A 22,689-nucleotide genomic window follows, 5' to 3' on the forward strand; every position below is an offset into this window, starting at 1 on the left:
CCCATCTGTATCCTGATATATGCGGCATCAACTGTCCTGGAGCTTGATGAGTCTCTGAGTAGAGAACAATGTCTCTGTCTCTGAAGCTATACTCAAAGGCCCCCACATCAAGTCTATACGAACCATTACAGTTCCAAACCGCCATCCTGAGAGTGGTCCCATAGGTCTCGCACCGTCATGTAGAGAGGTGCTCTGTAATCACTACTCGTCCATTTCTGTAGAAAGCTAACTTTCCCTTCTCCCTTGCTGCTATAATCTCTGGCATGACCTCTCTCATATGTGCAAGCTGAGAGAGAGAGAGAGAGAGAGAGAGAGAGAGAGAGAGAGAGGGAGAGAGAGAGAGAGAGAAGAATACGACACCAGACAGTTGTCAAACCCTCCTCCAAGGGCCCCACTCTCTATGGCGAGATAGGTCTATGCTATTGATTGCACAGATCTGGTACAATGGCCTGAATGCAATGGACTTGCCGATGATGTCGACGACAATGATGATGGCGACGAGACGGGCTGAAATCTGAAAACGCTAGGGGCTGAAATCTGCAAATCTGCTATTTGCTGAATTCTGACACTATGTTGGCGAGGACGGCGATGGCAACAACGTCACGACGATGCGCTGAAAATGTAGATGCTGAAATCTGCGAACAGTGGGCTGAAACTGAAAACGCTGGCTGATCTGACCACGCGGCGAGGATCTGCTACGGAGAGGTGAGATCTGCGAGGTTTGGGGCTGCTGTTGCGGAGTCTAAGGACTAAAAACAGAAAACGCTGATGCAATGGCTGGTTTTGTCGCTGGGAATCTGCAAAAGGCTGGGCTGATCTGCAATTTGCAAAAACGCTAGGCCTGAATTCTGGGATCTGCTAATGCTAGGGTTGATTCTGCAATCTGCTGAAAACGCTAGGCTTGTCCTGTGGAAAACGCGAGGCTGATCTGCAACCAAACACTATCTAATCTTGTTGGCTGGAAAACACTAGGGTATCCTGCCGGCCTTGCTGAGAAGGTGCACTGTAAGTTGGTGGCCTCTTCTGCCAGAAAGTGCTAGCGTTTCTTTTATAGAGCTTAGCAAATTTGCCCTACCCAGTTTCCTAGGGCGTTTGGTTGTAATAGGCCTCTCTATCTCATGGCCCGGACCAAGATGGTTATTTGCGGGGAAGTGTTCATCGGCGGCTATATGTTTCTATGTCTTGTAACATGCATATGTGAGCATTTATGTTGCATTGTGATGTGCCAACCACTAAAAATATTCCTAATTGGGTGAGGTTGCCTTGGTATGTGATTTTAGTGCATCAAGACACCGTTACAGATCAGCGTGGCTTGGGTGTGATGACTAATTTTGTTACGCCGGAATATCAAGAGCCCCGATCTAGAATGAGAATATACTCCTTATTGGATGAGATTTTTCTTGGAAGCCAATGACCAGGATATCAAGAGATCCGATTTGGAATGAGAAAATTGATTGTCCCTCGGAATGACCCTCAGAAATTTGTTTCAACTAACTTGAGTTGTTTTGTAGATATATGGTAATCGCAGACAATTACTCTCTTTCAAGAAGGGGAGATGTCACAAACTGCTGACGTGTCAATCCACTAAAGAACGGAATCAACTTGCAGATCCCGGCCAAGGGGTCTAAACCCTAAGTAAAGAAGCAGCAACAGAAGAAGTTTTACCAACTTGCAAAGTCTTGCCGAGTGGCCTATGTTTAAAGAAGAGTTCCCACCAACTTATGGGACCCCGTCTGATGGGGCCCAAGTGCCTAGGGGCATTAAAATAAAGCACATACACTCAAGCTCTGCGTAGCAAACTGATGATGTGGCAGCAGTTGTACGGACGCTCCATAAATTGCGTTGACAGGTTGTACGGAATTCTGCGTTTTGCGTTGGCTGTTGATGTGGCACTTGTACGGGTTTTCGTATTTTTCGCTGGCTGATTTCAGCGCCAGCTTTTGGGGGTTGTAGCTTTTCATGTAACTGCTTTTGAGAGGCCAAGGGCCTTTAAATATCATCTGAGGGCCTCTTCTTTGGCATTCTCGTAGGAGCGGAAGCAGAGCAAGAGCCTCAGGCTGTTGTACTAAGTTCAAGCAATATAAAGAAATACCGAAAGGGGCATCAAGATTTGGGGCCTGTGCTCTCTCGGGGCGGAACTTCGCCACTTCCTGTCTCGTGTGTCATGTATCTCTTTCAATTCAATGTTATTTGAAGTGCTTAAAGTTGTTCAATCCGTTCTTTTCCATTGGCACGTGGTGCCCGTCCTGTTACAGATGTTTACTACACACCTTTTTTTTGCACGTGTAACTTTACATTGATAAGGCTTTTCCCTAACTTTTAGGCAATGTTGGTGTCTATATGCAGTAAAAGTGCCTTGGATGAGTTGAAAGCAGAAAAAGAAGCGGACAAAAATAATTGGCTTAAACTGATTGAGGATAAATTGAGAGGGTACTTGTTGACAATATTCACATATAAGAGCTCTTTTGTTTTCTTTCTTGATGAGGCATAGTGCATACGATTATGGTTAATAGGAAATGTTTTACACTTAAATAAAGACAATCAACTTGTTTCAGTTCTATGTTTCTTTTCAAATAACTATGCTGGAAGTATGCAGCATAGATGACATTGCGAAGCAGTATGGTGATGTGGTAGCAGCATTGCAAGGTGCTGATTTGTCAATTCTTCAGTCGCTTCCTAGCCGATTGACTGCCATAGAAGAGAAGACTCCTGGTTTACATGATTCAAAAGATGGAGATCATTTTTCACTTGTAAATGACCCCACAACTGTGCATGATTCTGCTGATGTTGAGAAGTCTTCTGATCTTCCTACGGACCAATCCAAGCTACCATTTGGGGAGAGATTGCAAACTTTGCAAGAAGATTTTGATGACCAAAATGATAAGATTGGTAGACTAGAAGAGCAGGTAATTTGAAGAATGGCTTTCCTCAAATCTAGTGCTGAGTCAGTCCTAATTGACTCAGATGTAATGCATCCTGGTTCTTTCATATGGAATTTTGTTGTCGTTTCAGCCTCTATCAATTCTTTGTTTGGATTGTTTGTTGATTTTTTACCGTAAAATAAATAAAGCGATATTATGTAAACAAGCAAAGTGTGATGTTGGCTGGAAAAATAACCTTCCATCTTGTGGTTTTTCCTGGACTGCCTGAAGGTTTTGGACAGCCCAGGGGTTGTTCATAACAGCCCCCTTTTTGCACCTTTATTGTCCATACACTGATTTAGACTATTGAAGTTGTGTTTTCCACACTCGGCAAGCTACATATCACCTCATGTTGCTACATCTTTTTACCTGCTAAGGATTCAATAACCACATGTTTTCTGCGTTGTGTTTGTGTTTGTCAACCTGAGTTGTAGCTTCTAGACATACATGTAGTTTCTCATGCTTGGTGAACAAAATTTAATGTGGTTACCTCCTTGCAGATTAAAGAACTCAAGACAACAATGCAAGATGCAGCAAGGGCTTATTCTTCTGATATCGAGTCACTACAGAAGATCTGCAGGGTAATGGGACAAGAAAATTTATGGAAATACATCATATAGGTGGAAAATTGATGACAAGGGCATGCATATGCAAGAAATTTGTATATTGGCATGCAGATGTCTTTTATGCTTTCAAAACGTAAAGAGGGGTCCAGAGAATGGAGACTTCAAAATTTGATGAAAATTATGGACAGTGGTTTAGATTGATGCTCTTTTACTTTCTGATTATTTTCAGAATTTAAGGTCAGACCTTGAGATGCTCCCAATTTTAGACATTTCTGCACCTCAAGAAAGTGTGCAAGGTCCTGTATCTGTAAATCCAGACTATACAGGGGCTCTTAGCGAGATTCAAGCTCGTTTACAAAGGAAAGCAGACAATGACACAGTGGCTCAGTTGATACGCTCTACAACTCAAGCGAAAGAGGTTAGAGCTTCTTGACTCTTGTTAGAAGCTTTCTTCTGCTTAGAAGCATTGCCTAAAAAGCATATATAAGCTTTTGTCAGTTAAAAGAACTATGCGGATTTTAACTGTCTTTCTTCTTATGTCGGATTAAAAAAGCATGTGGATTATAACTTTCAATCGATTTTGCAATTGTAGGGACTCGAAAAAATGAAGTTAGTAGTGGATGAACTGAAACAGCAAGTACGAACAACAATACCCCCAGCTTCAAGAAGATCATCATCCACGAATATTCAAGCCCCTCCAATAGAGGCTAACATGACAGAGTCATCTTCTCAGAAAGACTTGGAAGTAGATCCGAAAGTAATTTCAGAAATTATTGTTGAAGAAAAGGTAAGACTTCTTTGAACTTCTTCTGCTTTGTTCCAGTGAAGAATTCAGGCTTTTTTCAGATATCTTATTCAGGGAATGTATCGCCTCAAATCATAATATTTTGGTCATTCCCCAACTCTCCAACAGGGAAATTAAAGCCCAATCTTAGTACTTTTCAAACCATGGGAGAGAGGGGTATCCATGTATCTTGGTCGCATGATGAAGCCATTCTCCATAGTATGAAGAAAGGCTATCTCTGTCCCCAACTCCTTTGAAGGTGCAAGCCATGTCCCAATTGAGTGAGATCCTACCTGATAATCTTGGTAATATGTGAGTGGATCAAAGTAAGAGATGGGGCATCTAGACAGTAGTGAAAGGGGGGTAGCTTGTCCATGCTAAAGCCATGAAGCTGAAACCAAGATTACAGTCACGATAACTTGCTGCTCTACGGAAACCCACCCCCCCCACCCCCCCCCCCCCCCCCCCCCCCCCCCCCCTCCCCCCCTTCTCTCTCTCTCTCTCTCTCTCTCTCTCTCATGCGGGTAGAGATTAATAGACTCATTCGTCAGGATCTGATCCAGCTGGACACGAGGAGGACATGGATAGAGCCGATACAAGAGTTGGGCACAAAGATGGATTTCTATAGAGAGCATCTTCTCCACCTCACGGGGGATGGGTTTGTGATTCGACCTAGCTATATGGACACGCATCTTTCTCATGGTTTGCGTTGTGCCATTGGCCAGATACGCACGTCGTCACATCAGCTCGAGATTGAGACTGGCAGATTCAGAGGGACACCAGTAGATAGTAGGATATGCCGCTTATGCCATCTAGAGCCAGAGACAGAGGTACATTACATATGTCATTGCACAGTGTACTATGAGATACGAGGCCGTTTTCATTGTCTATTCAGAGAAGGTTTTGGGTCTCTATCTAGGGTCATGAGTTATGAGGATTAGAGATGTCTTGGGCTCTATCTACTTGAGTTACACAGACATAGAGAAAATTTACTGAGGAGAGCTGAAGAGAGACAACCCCAGAGACAGATCACAGATTTCTTTACACTAGATATTGTACACCCAGAAGAACAGACAGAGGAGCAGCCAACAGTGGAGAGGTCTGCCCGCACTATTGGCATTCTCATAGACCGAGCATTGGAGCTAGGGAGATCTAGACGACCCCGATGGAGAAGAGGAGCTACACAGTTTCGAAGGAGGCTACAACAAAGGATTCGAGCCATACTTTTTCGTCGTCCAGAGTGCAGATGAAGATGGATCTCTACTTCCCTCCCATATTGTCTACACATTATACTGCTTAGTTCACACATTTCACCTTTCACACCTATCAGCTTAGTTTAGGATTTTTTAATTTGTTAATCTGACTTTGTATCAGATACACCGCATTGTAACTTTTTGGTCTCATAGGTCACTTTGGCCTTTTGAAGACGTTAATATAACAATTTCATTCCATTTCATTTCTCCCCTTTTGAAGACGTTCATATTACATTTCATTTCATTTCTCTCTCTCTGCCATTGCCTACCCTCCATCTCCCTCCTGTGTGCATGGTTGGCTGGGGCTTCTTGTCTGCCTCGCCTTCGACGTCAGCAGCAGACATGGATGGAGGCTCCTTCCGCCCCTCTGAGGGACTCAGCCGTAGCGCACTCGACCACCCCTGAGTAGCCTATCATCTGCTTTCTCTTTTGCCAAAAGAGGAAGCAAGCTTAGCAGCGAAGTTGGTGCGGCTTCAAACCACTTTTTCCATATGCCAGATTATGGGTACCAGACCCAGTAGAGGAAAGATTTGTTACTTGCTCCAGGCAAGACTGCGTGCCGACGTCAGTAAGATTTGTGATGTCCAGCTTCTTGGCTAAGGATTTTACCAGATTGAGTTTGAGATTGCTGAGACGGTCGCCATAGTTATCAACATTAGTCCGCTCGCCATTAGAGGGGCACGCGCTTTCTTCAGCCACTAGCACCATGGTTATCGACATGAGCCTGCTCGCCATCAGGGAGGCACGCGCTTTCTAACCCAGCTTCCGAGTATGAGAGGGGGGAGTGGTTGTCTCCCATCACAGTTTGTTTCCCCGGCCTGTGTCGCAAGTATCTTTCCATTCTGTCTCGGATTGGTTCCTTGCTTGGATCAGTCTTGGAGACTCCTACTTCAACAGCCTCAGTGGTTGCCCGAGCCGCTGGCATGCCTTCAATGCGTGTTCTTGACAACAATCCTCACTCCGTCCCGAACGTAGTTTTGCTACTGAAGGTGGGGGAGGGCTTTCTCTCACAGTGTATTGAGTATTCGGGTCTCTCAAACCAGTGCTTCATATGCAGGTAGATTGGCCACCTGGCTAAGGCCTGCCCTTGGAGGCAACCTCACCCACAGGCTCGACAGACTACAGCCTCTGATACGGGGTCATGGCAGCTAACTTGTCTTGGAAATATCGTTTTTACGTGGGTGATTGGCTAGGCGAGTTCGGTGGCTCCATTGGTATTTTGGCAGGCTCTTCTTTTCCTGTTCATGCACTAGAGGAGCAAGCTCGAGTGGCTAGTCACAGTAGTTGCGCGTCCTCTTGGATGAGGGCCTTTCAGCGGAGGTCGGGAGGATGTGGTAGGCAGCAATGGAGTCTAATAGGGCAATGTGCTACGGGTATCTCTGAGTTGAGCTGTTTTATGCATGAGACAGGACTCACCGGGCTTGGGGAGCTTTGAGAGCGGGAGGGACGGCTTCAGCAGTGTTTTGTTGCTTTACAGAGATTGCAGGAGAGGCAGCTCGCTTGTGAGTGGATTGAGGGACAGATGTGCCAGGTGAGACGGGAGATTCGGGAGACTGAGGAAAGAGCATGATTTTTTCTTCCACAGCAAAAGCCTCTCGGTAAACATAGCTTGGTGACAGAGTGACGGGGGAGTTTTTTGAGGTCACAGGACCTAGACATTCAAGGCGGGGGTCAGACAGCTCCAGAGACCAGATGGATCTTTGGCAGTTGTGAGACAGAAGAGGTGCATGATATTGCCACGGACTTCTATAGAGAGCTTTTGACTGCTGAGGCTCCCTCTGATCCCAGAGACGCTTGTAGAGAGCTTGTTTGGACACATGTACAGAGGCGGGTCTCTGGTAGCATGAGAGCGGCTCTTGCACAGCCACTCTCGGAGGAGGAGCTTTTTGAGGCACTGCAGGCACTGTCGTATAGCAGTTGCCCAAGTGAGGATGGTTTGACGCAGCCTTCTTAATGCAGTATTGGGGTGGTGTTTGGGCCCGGCTTGTGCAGGACGGCTTTGAGTTTGAGGGTTCAGCCCTCGGGGATTTGATTCATGCGACACAGATAGGCTTTGTCAAGGAGCGTAGTATCCTTGACAATTTCTTTACCTTCTCGGAGGCCACTATTTTGGCACGGATGCAAGATGAGGACTTGTCTGTGATCCTTTTCGAGTTTGAGAAGGCCTATGACCGGGTGGATTGGGGATTCTTGGTGTAGGGCACGGTCTTGCGCATGAGCTCTGGATTCGGGGGATTGTAGCCCTTTACAGCACAGCTCATAGCTAGGTTCTGATTGCTGGGGGCAGGGGCCCTAGGTTTGCATTGACCAGATTGGTCTGAGAGGGATGTCCTTTAGCTCCTTTCCTGTTTCTCTTTTTCTCCGAGGCTTTGAGTATGTATGGGGCGATGATCTTTTGGATGCGGAGTTTGCTGATGATACTGGTTTTTACTTGCATGGCCAAGAGGCCAATTTGACTTGGGTAGGTCTGACTATGGAGACCTTTTGTGGGGCCTCAACAGCGCTGATCAATTGGCGCAAGACTGTGGCCTTTGGATCAGCTTTTTCCCTACAATTGCATGGATGCTTGACCCTGGTTTTAGATGGATTCCATCAGGTACTGCAATTAGATACTGGGGTTCTCAGATAGGACTTGATTTGTCACCAGAGCAGAAGGTTGCACCTCTCCTCCTGAGTATCTGGAGGAAGCTGCTTCTTTGGAGTATAGCATGGTTATCTCCAGCAGGACGGGTGGTGGTGACGAGTCAAACCTTGTTGGCTACTATGTTGTACATCACCTCTTGTTGGATTTTCTCGAGTTCTTGCATCAGCCAGATTCAGTGGTTGATCAGGAATTTCCTTTGTTTAGGGCATGATGGCTAGACCTCTCGGGCCAAGGTGGCTTGGCTGGTCATTAATTTATCGCTTGCACAGGGAGGGCTGGGAATTATAGATCCTGTGCACTAGAGCAGGGCAATTTTGGGGAAGCTTATTGTTCGAGGACTTCTTCCAGTCTCTGAGCCTTGGAAGGAGTTACTGCTACAATTGATTCATGCTCGAGCTCCCCCCATTGATGGCCTTAGGTCCCCTGGAGATTCAATGGACCTTTATAGAGATGATGAGGATTGGCTTGAGCCGCGGCTAGGAGGATCGCTTTGCATTGAGGAGGGTTTGTGGAAGCCGATTATCTAGAACCTTATGGCTCGCACACAGCAAGGCCACATGCTTGGGAGCCGCTTGCATGTGGCATGGGGTCCTCTGGCAAAGGGACCGGTGCACAACTTTGGAGACTGGCTCCAGTTTTCGTGTGCTCTAGAGGAGGCACAGCAAGAGAGGTTGAGTCACATTCAGGGGGGCTTGATCACGCACCAAGATATTCAGGGAGCTCTCTTAGAGGCTTGGCAGACATCTTTTGAGCTTCACGCACTGAGTTGGATGGGTGCCTTCACCCAGCTTGAGATCTTGATCTCATTTAGAGCTTGCACAGAAGAGGGATGCTGTCTCTTCTTTGGGGTACAAGGGGAGGGAAGGCTCCTTAAGAGTGGTGGAGGAGTTGCCTCTTGTGTTGAGTTGTATCTTCCAAAGGATTTGGGTGATTGCGGTCGTTTCGCGGAAGTGGTTTATTGATCCGGACCGGGCAAAAATCGATGATGATTGGTGACTATGGGCTTATCGAGTGCGACCTCTTGCAAGGTTGCAGTGGGATTCTGAAGAGTGGTTTTGGCATGATCCTCTTGGTTTCCCTAATACCCCTAGTACGCAGATCCGGACCCGGCAAAAATCGATGATGATTGGTGACTATGGGCTTATCGAGTGCGACCTCTTGCAAGGCTGCAGTGGGATTCTGAAGAGTGGTTTTGGCATGATCCTCTTGATTTCCCTAATACCCCTGGTACTCAGTTCTTCCAGTATACAATGGAGTTGGGCAGACATTATGACAGAACGATGCATAGCCACCCCTAGCAGTGGGAGAGCATTGGAGGCAATAGGGACTCTCTAGGGAGTTCTTGTCTGATTTTTGGACCCGGTTCAAGGTTGTGAGCTAGTGGACAGGCCCGCAAGATATTGACTTTCTAGTGGTTCACGGCACAGAGATGCATAGCGGTGGGCACGTGGGTGGTCTACTGTGGGCATTCTGTCACACAAACTGGTGATGTTGCTGCTGGCTGCCCAGTACACACACACACACCCTCTCTCTTGCAAGAACCCCCGCTGTAATGCTGATGTGGCAGGCATCGTACGGACAGGCCCGCGATTTGCGGCGCAGATCACGGAAATCCGTACTGATGATCTGGCAGCAGTGTACGGCAGCTTGCATGGGCAGCTTTCGGCAGATTTTGGGCAGCTTTTGCGTGGCCTGCTTTTCTACGCAAGAGGGGAGAGAGAGCTTTTATTTTAAAGCCTTACTTTATATTTTTACCAAGCCTTGTGAGAGTTGGTGCATTATTTTTAAATGCTTTTTATTGGCCAGCTTTTAGGACAGCTTTTGGGGCTCTGCTTTTAGCATCCCTTGTAACCTCTTTATAAGAGTTGTTGGGCTCTCACTTCTCAGAGCATCTGGACGTAGAGTCTGAGAGTGAGTCCCGATCACTCACTTGTACTTTGAGTTGCAGATTGATACAAAAAGAAATATCGAAAGGGGCGCCAGTCTTTGGGGCCAACATCTCTAGGCACGGAACTCCGCCGGGCCATTGTCGAATAATTATGAACCGTGAACTGTTTTGAAGTGAATTCTTGTGGTGTCGTGGTAAATTCTCGACTTGGAGTGTCCAAGTCTGTTACAGTGGTATCAAAGCACGGCCGATTTCTCTTCTACGGGAAATCCGATCCTTTTTACGTGGCACCTATGGCTTCAAGCAGAGATCAGTCGACTTCCTCTGCATCCAGAGATGTGGGAAGAGATCACGACGAAGATTCACGCGAGGAGTATGGCCCGCCTCGGCCTACTCAGGCAGAGCTCGAAGAGATGGAGCGTCGACGATTGATCGGCGATGCAACAAAGATGATGCTAAATTTTGGGAAGGACCAAAATTTGCAAAATTTATGAGCCAGACCTCCTTCGACGAAGTGCATTCACAGTGGCGGAAGACCATAGAACCACCCCTCAAACCGGCACTGAAGAAACCTCCTACTCCAAGGATGTATATAGAGCAAGAATTAGAGAAGGTGGTCGATGCAAAAATCGCTTAGCTTTTTGACATGCAAAACAAAGCAGAAAAGCACGACAGAAAGCAGAAGAAAGGAACTGACTTCCCGGGTTATTTGGATTGTTTGTCTACATTTGCATCGGCAAGAAAGCAGAAGAAGCGTGCTCGATTTGAAGGAGTACCCAGTTTTTCTTCTTCTTCTTCTTTCGAGAGTTCTTCTATCTCCTCTGACTCGAGCGAAGAAGACAGAAAAGGCAAAAAGCGAAGCAAAATGCAAAGCTTTGGAAAGGGCAAGAAAAAGGTAAAGAAGCCTCGTCCAGTGGTTGACAGTTCTACAGAGGACTTGTCTTCGGATAGTTCGGACTCTGACGACAGCAACTTTTATGCAAAGAAGAAGAGTTGCCAACCAATATGACTTTTTGGAAGATAAAAGCAAGAAAGCCCGAGAGTTTACGGAAGGTGGACAGTCAATTAAATTTGACACGTTTTCTGGAGATAGAGATGCTTCGAAGGCTTTGTCTTTCATACAGCAGTTTGACTAGCTTTCTCTGGAGGGGGTTACTCAGAGCACTCCAAGATTCGGAGGGCTGCCTCTTACTTCAAGGGAAATGCTTGAACTTGTGGTCCATGCTTCTATTAAACAAGACGGTGCCAGTTAAATGGTTGAAATTCAAAAGGCTTTTTATTTCTTCTTGGCTGACTCGAGAGTACGAACGCGACATACGAACTGCTTGGAACCATCTTCGGATGACCAAGAAGGATACATTGGACGCATATTGTGAGAGAGTCTGGATCTCTTTTCTACCCGCCTCTTCATTTAAGATCTTGTTCAAAGAACAGATTGAGCGGTTTACCTTGGGTCTTCCTACAGAGATCCGAGATCACTGCTTAGAGCAAAAGTCAGATTCCATTCAGGAATTGATGAGTCATGTGAAACGGGGTTTTGCCATTCACTCAGGCAATTTGACCTACCCCACAGATGAAATCATGACGCAAAGGACCGAACAGACTTCGAAAAATGAAAGTAGAAAAAAGAAGAGCATTCGAGAAAAGAAAGAAAAGGATGCATGACCCAAACTCACTCCTCAAGAGATAGCTCTTTACATCAAAGAGGAGAAGTGCTTTGGATGCGGGGAAACTGGGCACATCTTCGCGAAGTGCCCTAAAAAGGCACCGAAAGAACAAAATGACAAGGATGAAGACAGGCCTGAAGGTTCGAGAGTAGCTGAGGAACGTGGACGAAAAAGGCAAGATGAAAACAAGACTGGTTCCAGATTACGTGAGTACTGACCCAAGCACGATGGACAAGAGTACAAAACTTTGCGAAGCATGGGGAAAAGTGAAAGACCAAGAAGCCCTGATCAACTTCATTTCACCTGAATTGGCGGCGCGGCTCGAGATCACAACCGATCGGATGGGACCACTAGCAGAGGCAGTTCTAGCGGCACCCGGTAGGGACATAGCCATTACACCTGTAATTGGCAAAATTTGGTTGCATTGTCAGGGGTATTTGGGGCATGAGGACTTCTACATAATGCCTTTGGAAGGTTGTGATGTCCTCTTGGGAATTCCTTGGTACCACAAGAACAACGCCGTGGTCAACTATTGGGCGAGAAAAGCGACTTTGACCAGAGAGAAGGGCAGAACCATTGTACTAGATGTAAAACTTAAGGGCGAGTCTGTCCCTATTGTATCGGCTTCGGCCATTTCAAAATTAATGAAATCTAGTCAGTTTATTTACTCGATCTTCTTGAGAGGGATGTGTAACAGACTTGGACACTCCAAGTCAAGAAATTACCGCAACAACTCAAATAAATACTTCAAAACAGTTCATAGTTCACAATTGATTCGACTGGCCCGGCGGAGTTCCGTGCCTAGAGATATTGGCCCCAAAGACTGGCGCCCCTTTCGGTATTTCTTTTTGTATTAATCTGAGTTCAAAGTACAAGAGTGCGGCAGGCGCTCACACTCAGACTCTGCATCCAGATGCTCTGAGTTGTAAGAGGCGTGCTCACATGTTTAAAGATTACAAGGGTTGCTAAAAGCAGAGCCCAAAAGCTGAAAATCAAAAGCCCCAAAAGCTTCAAAAACTGTCCATAAAAAGCTGCCAAAGCAACTTTCAATATTTTTATCTCTCAAGCCATTCTTGGCAATAAAGCAGGCTTTAAAAAATTAAAGCTCTATCTCTCTCTATCTCTTGCGTAGCCAAAAGCAAAAACAGCCGGCCGTAAAACCCGCCGCAATTCACGGGATGCCACATCAGCAGTACGGCTTTCCGGATTCTGTGCCGCATTTTGCGGGGCTTGTCCGTACGGAGCCTGCCACGTCAGCTGCAGCTTGCGAGAGTGTGTGTGTGTCAGGGTTATGCCACGTCATCCACTTTGTGACAGGATGAATGATGAGAATAGGACAAATACGTCTGAACTTGATAAAGAACGCAAAGATTTTCTCCACACTCATGCCGATTGCTTCTAAGAGGGCGTGCTAGGCGAGTTACTACCCGCCCGTCGTGAGGATCATACCATTGATCTGATACTTGGAAGCACACCAGTGAACCGGCCACCTTATCGTGTGAGCCGAGCCCAGAACAAAGAAATTATGAACCAAGTTAAAGACCTCTCGAAAAGGGTCTTGTCCAGCCTAGTACTTCACCGTACTGCTCTCCAGTGTTGTAGGTTTTGAAGAAAGACAGATCTTAAAGAATGTGCATCTTTTATAGAGATCTCAACAAAATCACCATCAAGAACAGATTTTCGATTCCTAGAATCGATGATATACTTGACCGACTACAGGGATCCTCGTGTTGTAGCAGGATCGACTTGAAAAGTGGATATCATCAGATCCAAATCGCGCAAGGAGATGTCTACAAGACAACTTTTTGGACGACTTTTGGGTTATTTGAGTTTTTGGTGATGCCTTTTGGCCTAACCAATGCTCCTGCGACATTTAACCGGATGATGGATAGGGTTTTTCGAGAGTACAGACTATTTGTTGGCACTTTCTTTGACTACATCATTGTTTTCTCCAAGGATGAGACAGAACATAGAGAACATCTGCTTCAGGTCTTTCAGGCATTACGAGATCACAAGTTGGTGATTAATGCGAAGAAAAGTGAATTTTTCCTATCAGAGATACATTCTTTGGGACACATTGTGTCAGCAGCAGCAGGAGCGCAGATGGACTCGGCCAAGATAGAGACTATCCGTGATTGGCCCGATTTGAAGAATGTCCATGAAGTTAGAAGCTTCTTGGGCTTCTGTTTGTACTACAAGCGGTTCCGTAGAGAGTTTTCAGAGGTGCTTCCCCTTTGCATATTTGGACACAGAAAGGAGTCACTTTCTCGTGGGGACCCATAGAGGTGACCGCCTTTCAGACACTGAAAGAGAAATTGACTACAGGTCCAGTTTTGACTTTGCCGGACTTGCAGAAGTCATTGGAAGTATATTGTGATGCTTGTGGTCGTAGTCTGGGTGTGGTCTTAATGCAAGAAGGCCATGTCATTGCCTACGAGGGCCGATTGTTCTCAAGGCAGGAATTGACAGCACAGATTTATGAGAAAGAGCTTTTGGTGGTTATCCATGCTCTTACTCAGTGGCGGCATTACTACTCGGAGCGAATTTTACTGTCCTCACAGACCATCAGAGTACTTCTTGTCACAGAAGCAACTATCAAAAAAACAGATGCGGTGGGTGCATCTTGTCACAGTTTCACTTCCAAATTGTCCATGCGCAGGGGCAGAAGAATTTGGTGGCAGATGCTTTGTCTCGGAAGCCGTTGGTTTTGGCTATTTCCGCAATACATCATAGGAGCTTCGAGGATATGGTCGATCAGTATGCCACAGATACAGATTTTGCAGACATTTTTCGCATGGATACGGGACGGGGAGACAGTAGTGGGATATTCCATTCGGGATGGCTACTTGATGAGGAAAACCATGTTGTGCGTTACACATCCGTTGGGGGAAAAGGTTATGAACGAATGCCACTGTCCGCCTTTCAGGGGTCACCGCGGCATCGCTACCACCTTGAAAGGGGTAGAGAGATACTTCTTTTGACCGAGACTCAAGAAGGATGTGGACGAGTTTGTGCGCAGTTGCTTGGTATGCCAGAAGGTCAAGTTTGACAGGCATAAAGCACAGGGATTGTTACAGCCTTTGCCCATACCCACCCGCTCCTGGGTAAGTATTGCAATGGATATCAATAATGCTTATCTCAAGCATGAGCCTTTTCGGGCTATGATTGTGGATATCATCCCACCTTTGATCTCCCAGATGTATGTTGATATGGACATAGCCTGGTTCCGCTTTGTTATGCGTGTTCAATGTGTTATCCAGGATTATGGCAGGGACTATTTGTCACAATTCAGGGAACAGGTTAATCAAGCGAAGGATGCTTGTAGCAGACTCATGCACTTGGTGAATCATTCTTCTCTTACTGAGACTCAAGTGACTGAGTTGTTTTCTGCTCGCGGTATGTTACGGCACAATGATGAGAGGAAATTGGCCAAATGGCAGACTCGAGCTCGACAACAAGCTTTTGCAGATAAAGGTTGTTCTTCTAAACAATTTTTCCGGCATTTGCATCACTCCAGGCAGTCTCAAGCTATACGAAGAGTTAAATTACTGTCGGTGGAATGGACCTCCACTTTACAAGAGCTAGCACTAGCCCTACATTCTCATTATGGCAAGATTTTTGAGGCCCCTTCTTCTCCCACGAGCGCAGCTTGTCAAGCGCGTCGCATGTTTCTATCACATGTTACTCCCATCCTTTCGATGCAGCATGCTCAAGACTTGGAGGCTGTTTTCACTGAGCTGGAATTGCATGCCAGCTTGCTTGATTTGGGTCGGTGGAGAGCTCCTGGTTGGGATGGCCTCTCTGTGGAATTTTTCCTGTCCTTCTGGGATTATTTGAAGATGCCTTTGTTGTTCATGATGAATACAGCTTGGGAACAACAGGAACTGCCCCCCTCTTGGAAAGAAGGTTTGCTCAAGCTGATACCTAAGCATGCATTGTGCGAAGAATTCTCTCATTAGCGGCCTATTACACTTATGCCTGTGGTATATAAATTAATAGCAAAAATGCTTGCTAACCGACTCAAGTGCTTTTTGCATGAAGGCTTGCATCAATCTCAATACGGCTTCATTCCACGACGTCAAATTACTGATAACCTTGCGAATGTCATCATTGGTATGGAATATGCAAAGTACACTCAACAAGATGTATTGGTCATGCAGGTTGACATTGAAAAGGCCTTTGATACTGTTCTTTGGGATTATATTGCGGGCACCATGCAACACTTGGGATTTGGGCCTAGGATATCCCGTGTCGTGCTGTTCTTGTATGCACACAGCACTTCTGCGGGCTTGCTGGATGGATCTCTTACAGAATCTTGGCCTTTGGGACGGTCGGTGAGACAGGGCTGCCCTTTGAGTGCTCTGCTCTATGCGATTGCTACTCACCCGTTGTTTATGTATTTGGATTCCTTGACTTCCAATGTGGCAGGCTACATGACCTGTCTTTACTGTCGGGATGGCAATTTGCTGGTCAGGCCTATGCGGATGACTCTTTGTTTATGCCTCGTAATCACTATGATGAAGTACAACAAATTATGCATACTCTTCATTTGTTTGGATTGGCAGCGGGTCTCAAAGTTAACTTTTGCAAATCCAAGCTATTGCCCCTGAAGGAGTGTGATCGGCATTAGATATTATGGCATGGGCAGATTGTTCCTCCACATGTTTTGGTTCGCCATTTGGGTTATCCGTTGGGTTGGAATGTATCAGCTATGCAAAAACTGGATTGGGTGCTCCAACGTCTACATTCCAAGTTAAATTATTGGAAACTATCCACGTGGCCACTTCATGTACGTCTCAGGATTGTCCAATGCATCCTTGTGGCTAATGTGCAGTTTTACCTGCCTTTGTTATCCTAGCTTCGGTTGCGCTTGCAGTCCCTCATGTCAAATATTTTAGAGCATTTTTAGCAGACCTCGTCTACCAAGAAGGTTCTTCGGCTTCTCTCTATGGACAAGCTGTGTTCTCCCAAGCGGCTTGGAGGGTTAAATATTTTGGACTTGCGACGTCATCTTCTGGCCCGGAAAGCTATGCTGTTGCCGGTCTTGGTGGAGCAGCAGCAACCCTGGGCTCTCATGGTCACACATTTGTGTACGCACATTGTCACCCCAGCTTTTGGTCATTGGCAACCGACCTATTGGGATGTTGTCTTTGGGAAGCTTGAAGGACACATTCCTGGATGTCCCTTTACTTCTTCTCTCATTGTTGATTGGAAAGTTGTCACTTCGCATTTGGCTTGGAATGGTCGACCATCCGCTGTGGGTAATTCTCTTTGTTTGGAGAGTCTGCATTGGAGCAGGGCCTTCGCTTCGAATTTGGCTCAACGGTCTCCTCGCCAAGCATATTTTTTTGCCCAGAACGGAATCTGTCAGGTGCATCAGGTGCTTGATGGCTCGGGTTATGTTCTTTCGTTCGATGATGCAGTGTCCCGTTTTCGGTTGGGTCCTCACTATTCTTCTCTTTGGCGGAAAATTCAAAGGATGCCTTCTGATTACTCACCCATTCCTCCTTTGGATGTGGACTCTCGCTTCTCTGATTGGAACTTGGCTACGACTAGATTGGACTGCATCTCAGCTGGCAGTGTATATGCCATCTTTCAGTATGATATATGGATTGTGCATCATGATAATCGGTTGTGGTTGCTCTCCGAGTCATCCTTGTGGTGGCAACACACAATGTCTCGTATTTGGCAGAGTCATCTACCTTTGAGGGAGCGAGTTTTCTTGTGGCGCTGCTTGGTGGGAGCTCTACCTGTTGGCAGCGTGTTACATACTCGACATATTGCACCTTCCCACTGCCCCAGATGTCTTGAAGCTGACGAGACAGTGCCACATTTGCTATGGCGTTGTCGCCACTCCAGAGCCTTCATTCGGCAAGTGTCGACTGCTCTTCAGCTGCGTTTTCCTTCCGGCCCTTTTCACAGACGCTTTTGGCTCTTTGGAGTGCTTCGGTCATCGCATTCTCAGTTTGCGGTGTTCTTCACCTGGGTCAGATTTTGGACTCTGTGGACCATCTGGAACTATAGGAACTCCTTAATGTTCCAAGGCACCTATGTTGACCCCTTCTCCTATTTCAAATCATCTCTTGGTGAAGCACTACATTTTGCTCATGATGTTGGAGACTTCACTCTTGATGCCTATATGATTTACTTTGACTGTTTTTAGCTTTCGGAGCCTTATAGTGCTCAGCTTTTTGTATCCCTTTCTTTTCGTGGGTTTTCCTCTCTTTGAGGTTTCCCACTTTTAAAGTAATCAAAGCAGATTTACAAAAAAAAAGTATTGCAATGGATTTCATTTTTGATCTCCTGAGAACACAGAGTGGTCACGATGGTATTTGGATTGTTATTGACAGATTTAGCAAGCAAGCTTATTTCATTCCAGTGAAGAAAACAGTCAAGTCGGATCACTTAGCTAGACTGTTTGTGGCCCAGATCTTCAGATTACATGGCATGCCCGAGACGATTGTCTCCGACAGGGACCCCAGATTCACGAGTTTGTTTTGGAAGGCAATTTGGGAGAACATTGGCACGCGGTTGCAGTTCTCGTCATCTTTCCACCCGAAGACTGACGGGCAATCTGAGATTGCCAATTCAGCGGTACTAGATTTATTGAAGTCTTACATCTGGGATTAGAAGACTCAATGGGAAATGTATTTACCTTTGGTGGAATTTGCCTACAGTAACACGATACACTCTTCGACGGGGAAGGCGCCATTTGAGATTATTGAAGGTGCTACGAAGGTTCCACCCTTCCTAAGCACAAAAGATAAGATTTTTGAAGCCGATGAGTACATGCGTGACTTGGACACGGCTTTTGCCAAGGTCTGCGAGGCTTTGCAGAAATCTCAAGAAAGACAGAAAAAGGTAGCAGATCGCCATCATCGCGATTTGAAATTGAAGGAGAACGATTGGGTGCTCTTACGTTTTGAGAAGGCACGCCTGAGAAAAAAAAAGGGAAAGGAGAGGCTTTTTCCAAACCTTAATATGCGATACTACGGACCTTTCCAGATCTCCGAAAAGATAAATGATGTCTTCTTCCTATTGAAACTGCCCGACACTTGGAGGATTCACAAAGCATTTCATGTGAGTCCCGTGAAGCCTTTTAAAGGCGATGTGCCCGAAGATGGGGAGCCTGACGAGCAACCCGAAGTGGAAGAAAACGAGGAGATCCTTGTTCCAGAACAGATATTGGCACATAAGGACAAAAAGATTAAGGGTAAAGTGAGAAGGCGGTTCTTGGTTAAATTCAAGAACTATCCTGCATTGGATGCGAAGTGGATGGAGGAGGAGGACCTAGCAGATACTCCTCAGATTGTGAAACTTTACCTTGAAGCTTTTGGTTTAGCATAGTCTATTCCAAATGGAACCCCGAATTCAGCTTGGCCGGAAATATGGTGGAGTGGGTATGCACAAGAGGAGAGTTACTCCGCTCCTTTGTCAACAAATGCCTCGATTTTTGATCCTAGAGTCACTGATGTCTCTTTGAGCTTCAGGGATACTGAGAGCTGACAATATTCTGCTGTATGACTTTATGAACTGGAATTCCTGATAATATGATACTGATTTGTTCTTGACTTGTTTAAGTGCAGGAATTGATAGACGAAATGACTGCAGCATTTGGTATGAATGATCTCGATAGACATGGTTGCAATAGGGATTAGTCAATCGGGCATCTCTGAGGTCTTGAGTGGATCTAGATGCGATTGCTAATTGTATTGCTGATAAATCATGGTCTGAGATCCGAATGAATGTTGAATGTAATTTGTCATGTGATGTCTTGTGATGTCAAGTGATGTCCTGTGATGTCGTGTGATGTGACTGTCGATTGGTACATGTGCTAGATGTGTGTTCCTAGTGCATCGATACTAACAGTCAGTGTTTGCTAAGACAGTTTATGGCTTCTATCTGTTTTGCAGGCGTAATCGATGGCGATTACAATGCTTTTAAGAGGGGGGTATGTCACAAACTGGTGACGTGGCTGCTGGCTGCCCAGTACACACACATACACCCTCTCTATTGTAGGAACCCCCGCTGTGATGCTGACGTGGTAGACACCATACGGACAGGCCTCCGATTCGCGGCGCAGATCACGGAAATCCATACTGATGACGTGGCAGCAGTGTACGGCAGCTGGCGTGGGCAGCTTTTGCGTGGGCTGCTTTTCTACGCAAGAGGAGAGAGAGAGCTTTTATTTTAAAGCCTTACCTTATATTTTTACCAAGCCTTGTGAGAGGTGGTGCATTATTTTTAAATGCTTTTTATTGGCCAGCTTTTAGGATAACTTTTGGGGCTCTGCTTTTGGCATCCCTTGTAACCTCTTTATAAGAGTTGTTGGGCTCTCACTTCTCAGAGCATCTGGACGCAGAGTCTGAGAGTGAGTCCCGATCACTCGCTTGTACTTTGGGTTGCAGATTAATACAAAAAGAGATATCGAAAGGGGCGCCAGTCTTTGGGGCCAACATCTCTAGGCACGGAACTCCGCCGGGCTAGTGTCGAATAAATTGTGAACTGTGAACTGTTTTGAAGCGAATTCTTGTTGTGTCGTGGTAGATTCTCGACTTGGAATGTCCAACTCTGCTACACATTCCCTGGGATGTCGGCATCCTTTGGAGACTCAATAACACTGCTATGGGACCATCCACATGCTCAGCAAATATGGCTGTGGATACTACGCCTCATGGTTCCTTTTCTCCCAGACATGACCTTCTCATGGGGAGCTGCGGCATGGTCCACTACATCAGGCCCTTCTTTATGGTTTGAGACTGAGCCAGACAGTCAGACTATCAAGTTTGGCACTAGGCAAATGAGTCTCTTCCCATGGTCAAGTATGGAAACCATTTATGGCATTTGTGTGAGCCCTTTCCTTGGTGAAAAGTACCTTGAAAATGATTTGGAAATGCAAACCAAGCGCCTCTCAAATGGAGGGTCTTCTTTTGGTGTTGCGTCATATGTGACTCTATGCCTTTTTGGTGCACTGGCATATTGCTACACAATTGCTACACAACTTCTTTGTGAAGCTACACAACTGCTGCAATATTGTTTACACCACACCAATTTTGGAAGATTTTTTTGGATTTTTCGTTGTTTGAGCCTAGCACGATTGTACCCAAGTGAGTACTCTGGTAATGTTTTCGGCACTCTGGACTATTCCTCATAGGGGCAATTACCAAAATACCCTTGTAATTTGTGGAAATTCCCAAAATACCCCTCAAATTTCAAAAATTCCCAATATTTACCAATGAGCTCACAAATAGTGGCATCTGTGTCTAAAAATGATGAACGATTTCATTTTAAGAGCCCACGATACCATTTAAAATCCTACTTCTATCATCTTCTATCGAGGGAGAACGAATCTTCCTATAAAGAGTTGCAATTTTTTTTTGTCTTTAGATATGTTTGCGAGGTTACTGAGGGGTATTTTGGGAATTTTGGAGAAATTGAAGGGCATTTCGGAAACTTTTGGTAAAATATGATGGGTATACTAGGAATATTTGAAATTTGAGGGGTATTTTGGGAATTTCCACAAATTTTAGGGGGTGCTTATTTTCCCTTTATCATGCGCACAATGATCTTTAGCACGCCTTTTGTTGTGGTAACAGGTCTTTTACTTTAGGGAAAATCACCAAAATACCCCTGTAATTTGGGGAAATTCCCAATATACCCTTGTATCAGTTTGTGATGGATTTGCCCCAATTTTTGTATACCCTAATCTTTATGAAAATAAAGTTCTATCTTTAAGTGTCTTAGACAAAACTATTTACCAATGAGCTCACAAATAGCGGCATTTGACGATTTCATCTTAAGAGCCCACAATACCATTCAAAATCCTACTTCTATCATCTTCAATTGAGGGAGAATGAATCTTCCTATAAAGAGTTGCAAATTTTTTTGTCTTTAGACATGTTTGTTGTTAGACTTACACCATTCTGCTGCTTCACATAGGTCTAGGGAAGACTTGTACGGCTAGTATGTCTCTGGGCTGGCCACCCATAGTCTAGGTGTACCTGGTTCGGCCACCTGAGCTTGGGGTCGGCCGCCCACCTTGTTCGGGCACCCTCATATATATTTCTTTTCTTGTTGGGTCGGGGATTGTATCTGGCATTGCCCTACCTCCCCTTGGGCACCTATTTACGCGGCCAAGGGGGTACCCACTTCCATCATCTGGTCATTGCGTATTAGGTCTTCTGCTCATGGTAGTCATGGGGGGACTGATCGCCCCCTCTTCACCATATCTTGCGTTTGTGGTCTATTATCTCTCTCTCTCTCTCTCTCTCTCTCTCTCTCTACAGATTATGGCTCTATACAAATCAGTGATGGGACATGTACGCACTCCGGAGGGGATATCTGATTTAGTTTAGTCCACCATTGGGGTGAAGCAAGATTACCCATTGCCTCCTACTCTATTTGGTATGTATGTTGATGAGGTGTCTCATTACATCGACAGAGAGGGTGATAGAGGTGACCGGCTGGCAGGGACATGGATCCCATTGTTGTTATATGTTGATGATATTGTGTCGATCTCTTACTCACCAGAGGGTATGCAGCGACAGTTGAATGCATTACACAGTTTTGCAGAGGATAGTGGATTGTCTGTAAACCTTGGTAAAAGCAAGGTTATGGTGTTTAACACCACATTACAGTGGATCAGGAGATCAACACCGACTTTCACATATGGTCAAGAGATTGTAGAGTATACAAATGCATACACTTACGTTGGGGCTGTCTTCACTGGGCCGAGGTTTTCTTTCGGGAGAGCAACAGAGACTAGGCTGACTAGAGCTTTTGCGGCCTTGGGAGGCTTGGAGAGGATGTGTTCGTAGGTTCAGTTCGAGGAACCTCGAACAAAATTATGGCTCTTTGATACTTTAGTAGCCTCAGTTATGTTGTATGGGGTGCAGATATGGGGACTTCTGTAGGCCAGGATGGTTGGAGACGTATGGAGAGGCCCTTGGTATCTGTGATCTCTCAA

At 45.7% G+C, this 22,689-nt stretch overlaps 1 protein-coding gene across 5 annotated transcripts in view; it reads left to right on the top strand.

Annotated features, from left to right (window-relative positions):
- Nucleotides 1–22,689, top strand: part of LOC147449805 (uncharacterized) — an 88,321-nt gene that overhangs the window by 18,797 nt on the left and 46,835 nt on the right. For 4 of the 5 annotated variants that reach the window (XM_086522169.1, XM_086522172.1, XM_086522170.1 and 1 more), the window contains exons 3-7: nt 2,347–2,430; nt 2,597–2,906; nt 3,422–3,502; nt 3,717–3,905; nt 4,080–4,274. In XM_086522169.1, the coding sequence (XP_086378295.1) occupies nt 2,347–2,430; nt 2,597–2,906; nt 3,422–3,502; nt 3,717–3,905; nt 4,080–4,274 (859 nt within the window). The remainder of the gene's footprint in view (nt 1–2,346; nt 2,431–2,596; nt 2,907–3,421; nt 3,503–3,716; nt 3,906–4,079; nt 4,275–22,689) is intronic. The other variant, XM_086522173.1, reaches the window with a different exon arrangement.

This window comes from Adiantum capillus-veneris, chromosome 10 (genome assembly GCF_014529385.1).
Source record: "Adiantum capillus-veneris isolate H3 chromosome 10, ASM1452938v2, whole genome shotgun sequence".
In the NCBI taxonomy this organism is placed as follows: domain Eukaryota; kingdom Viridiplantae; phylum Streptophyta; class Polypodiopsida; order Polypodiales; family Pteridaceae; genus Adiantum; species Adiantum capillus-veneris.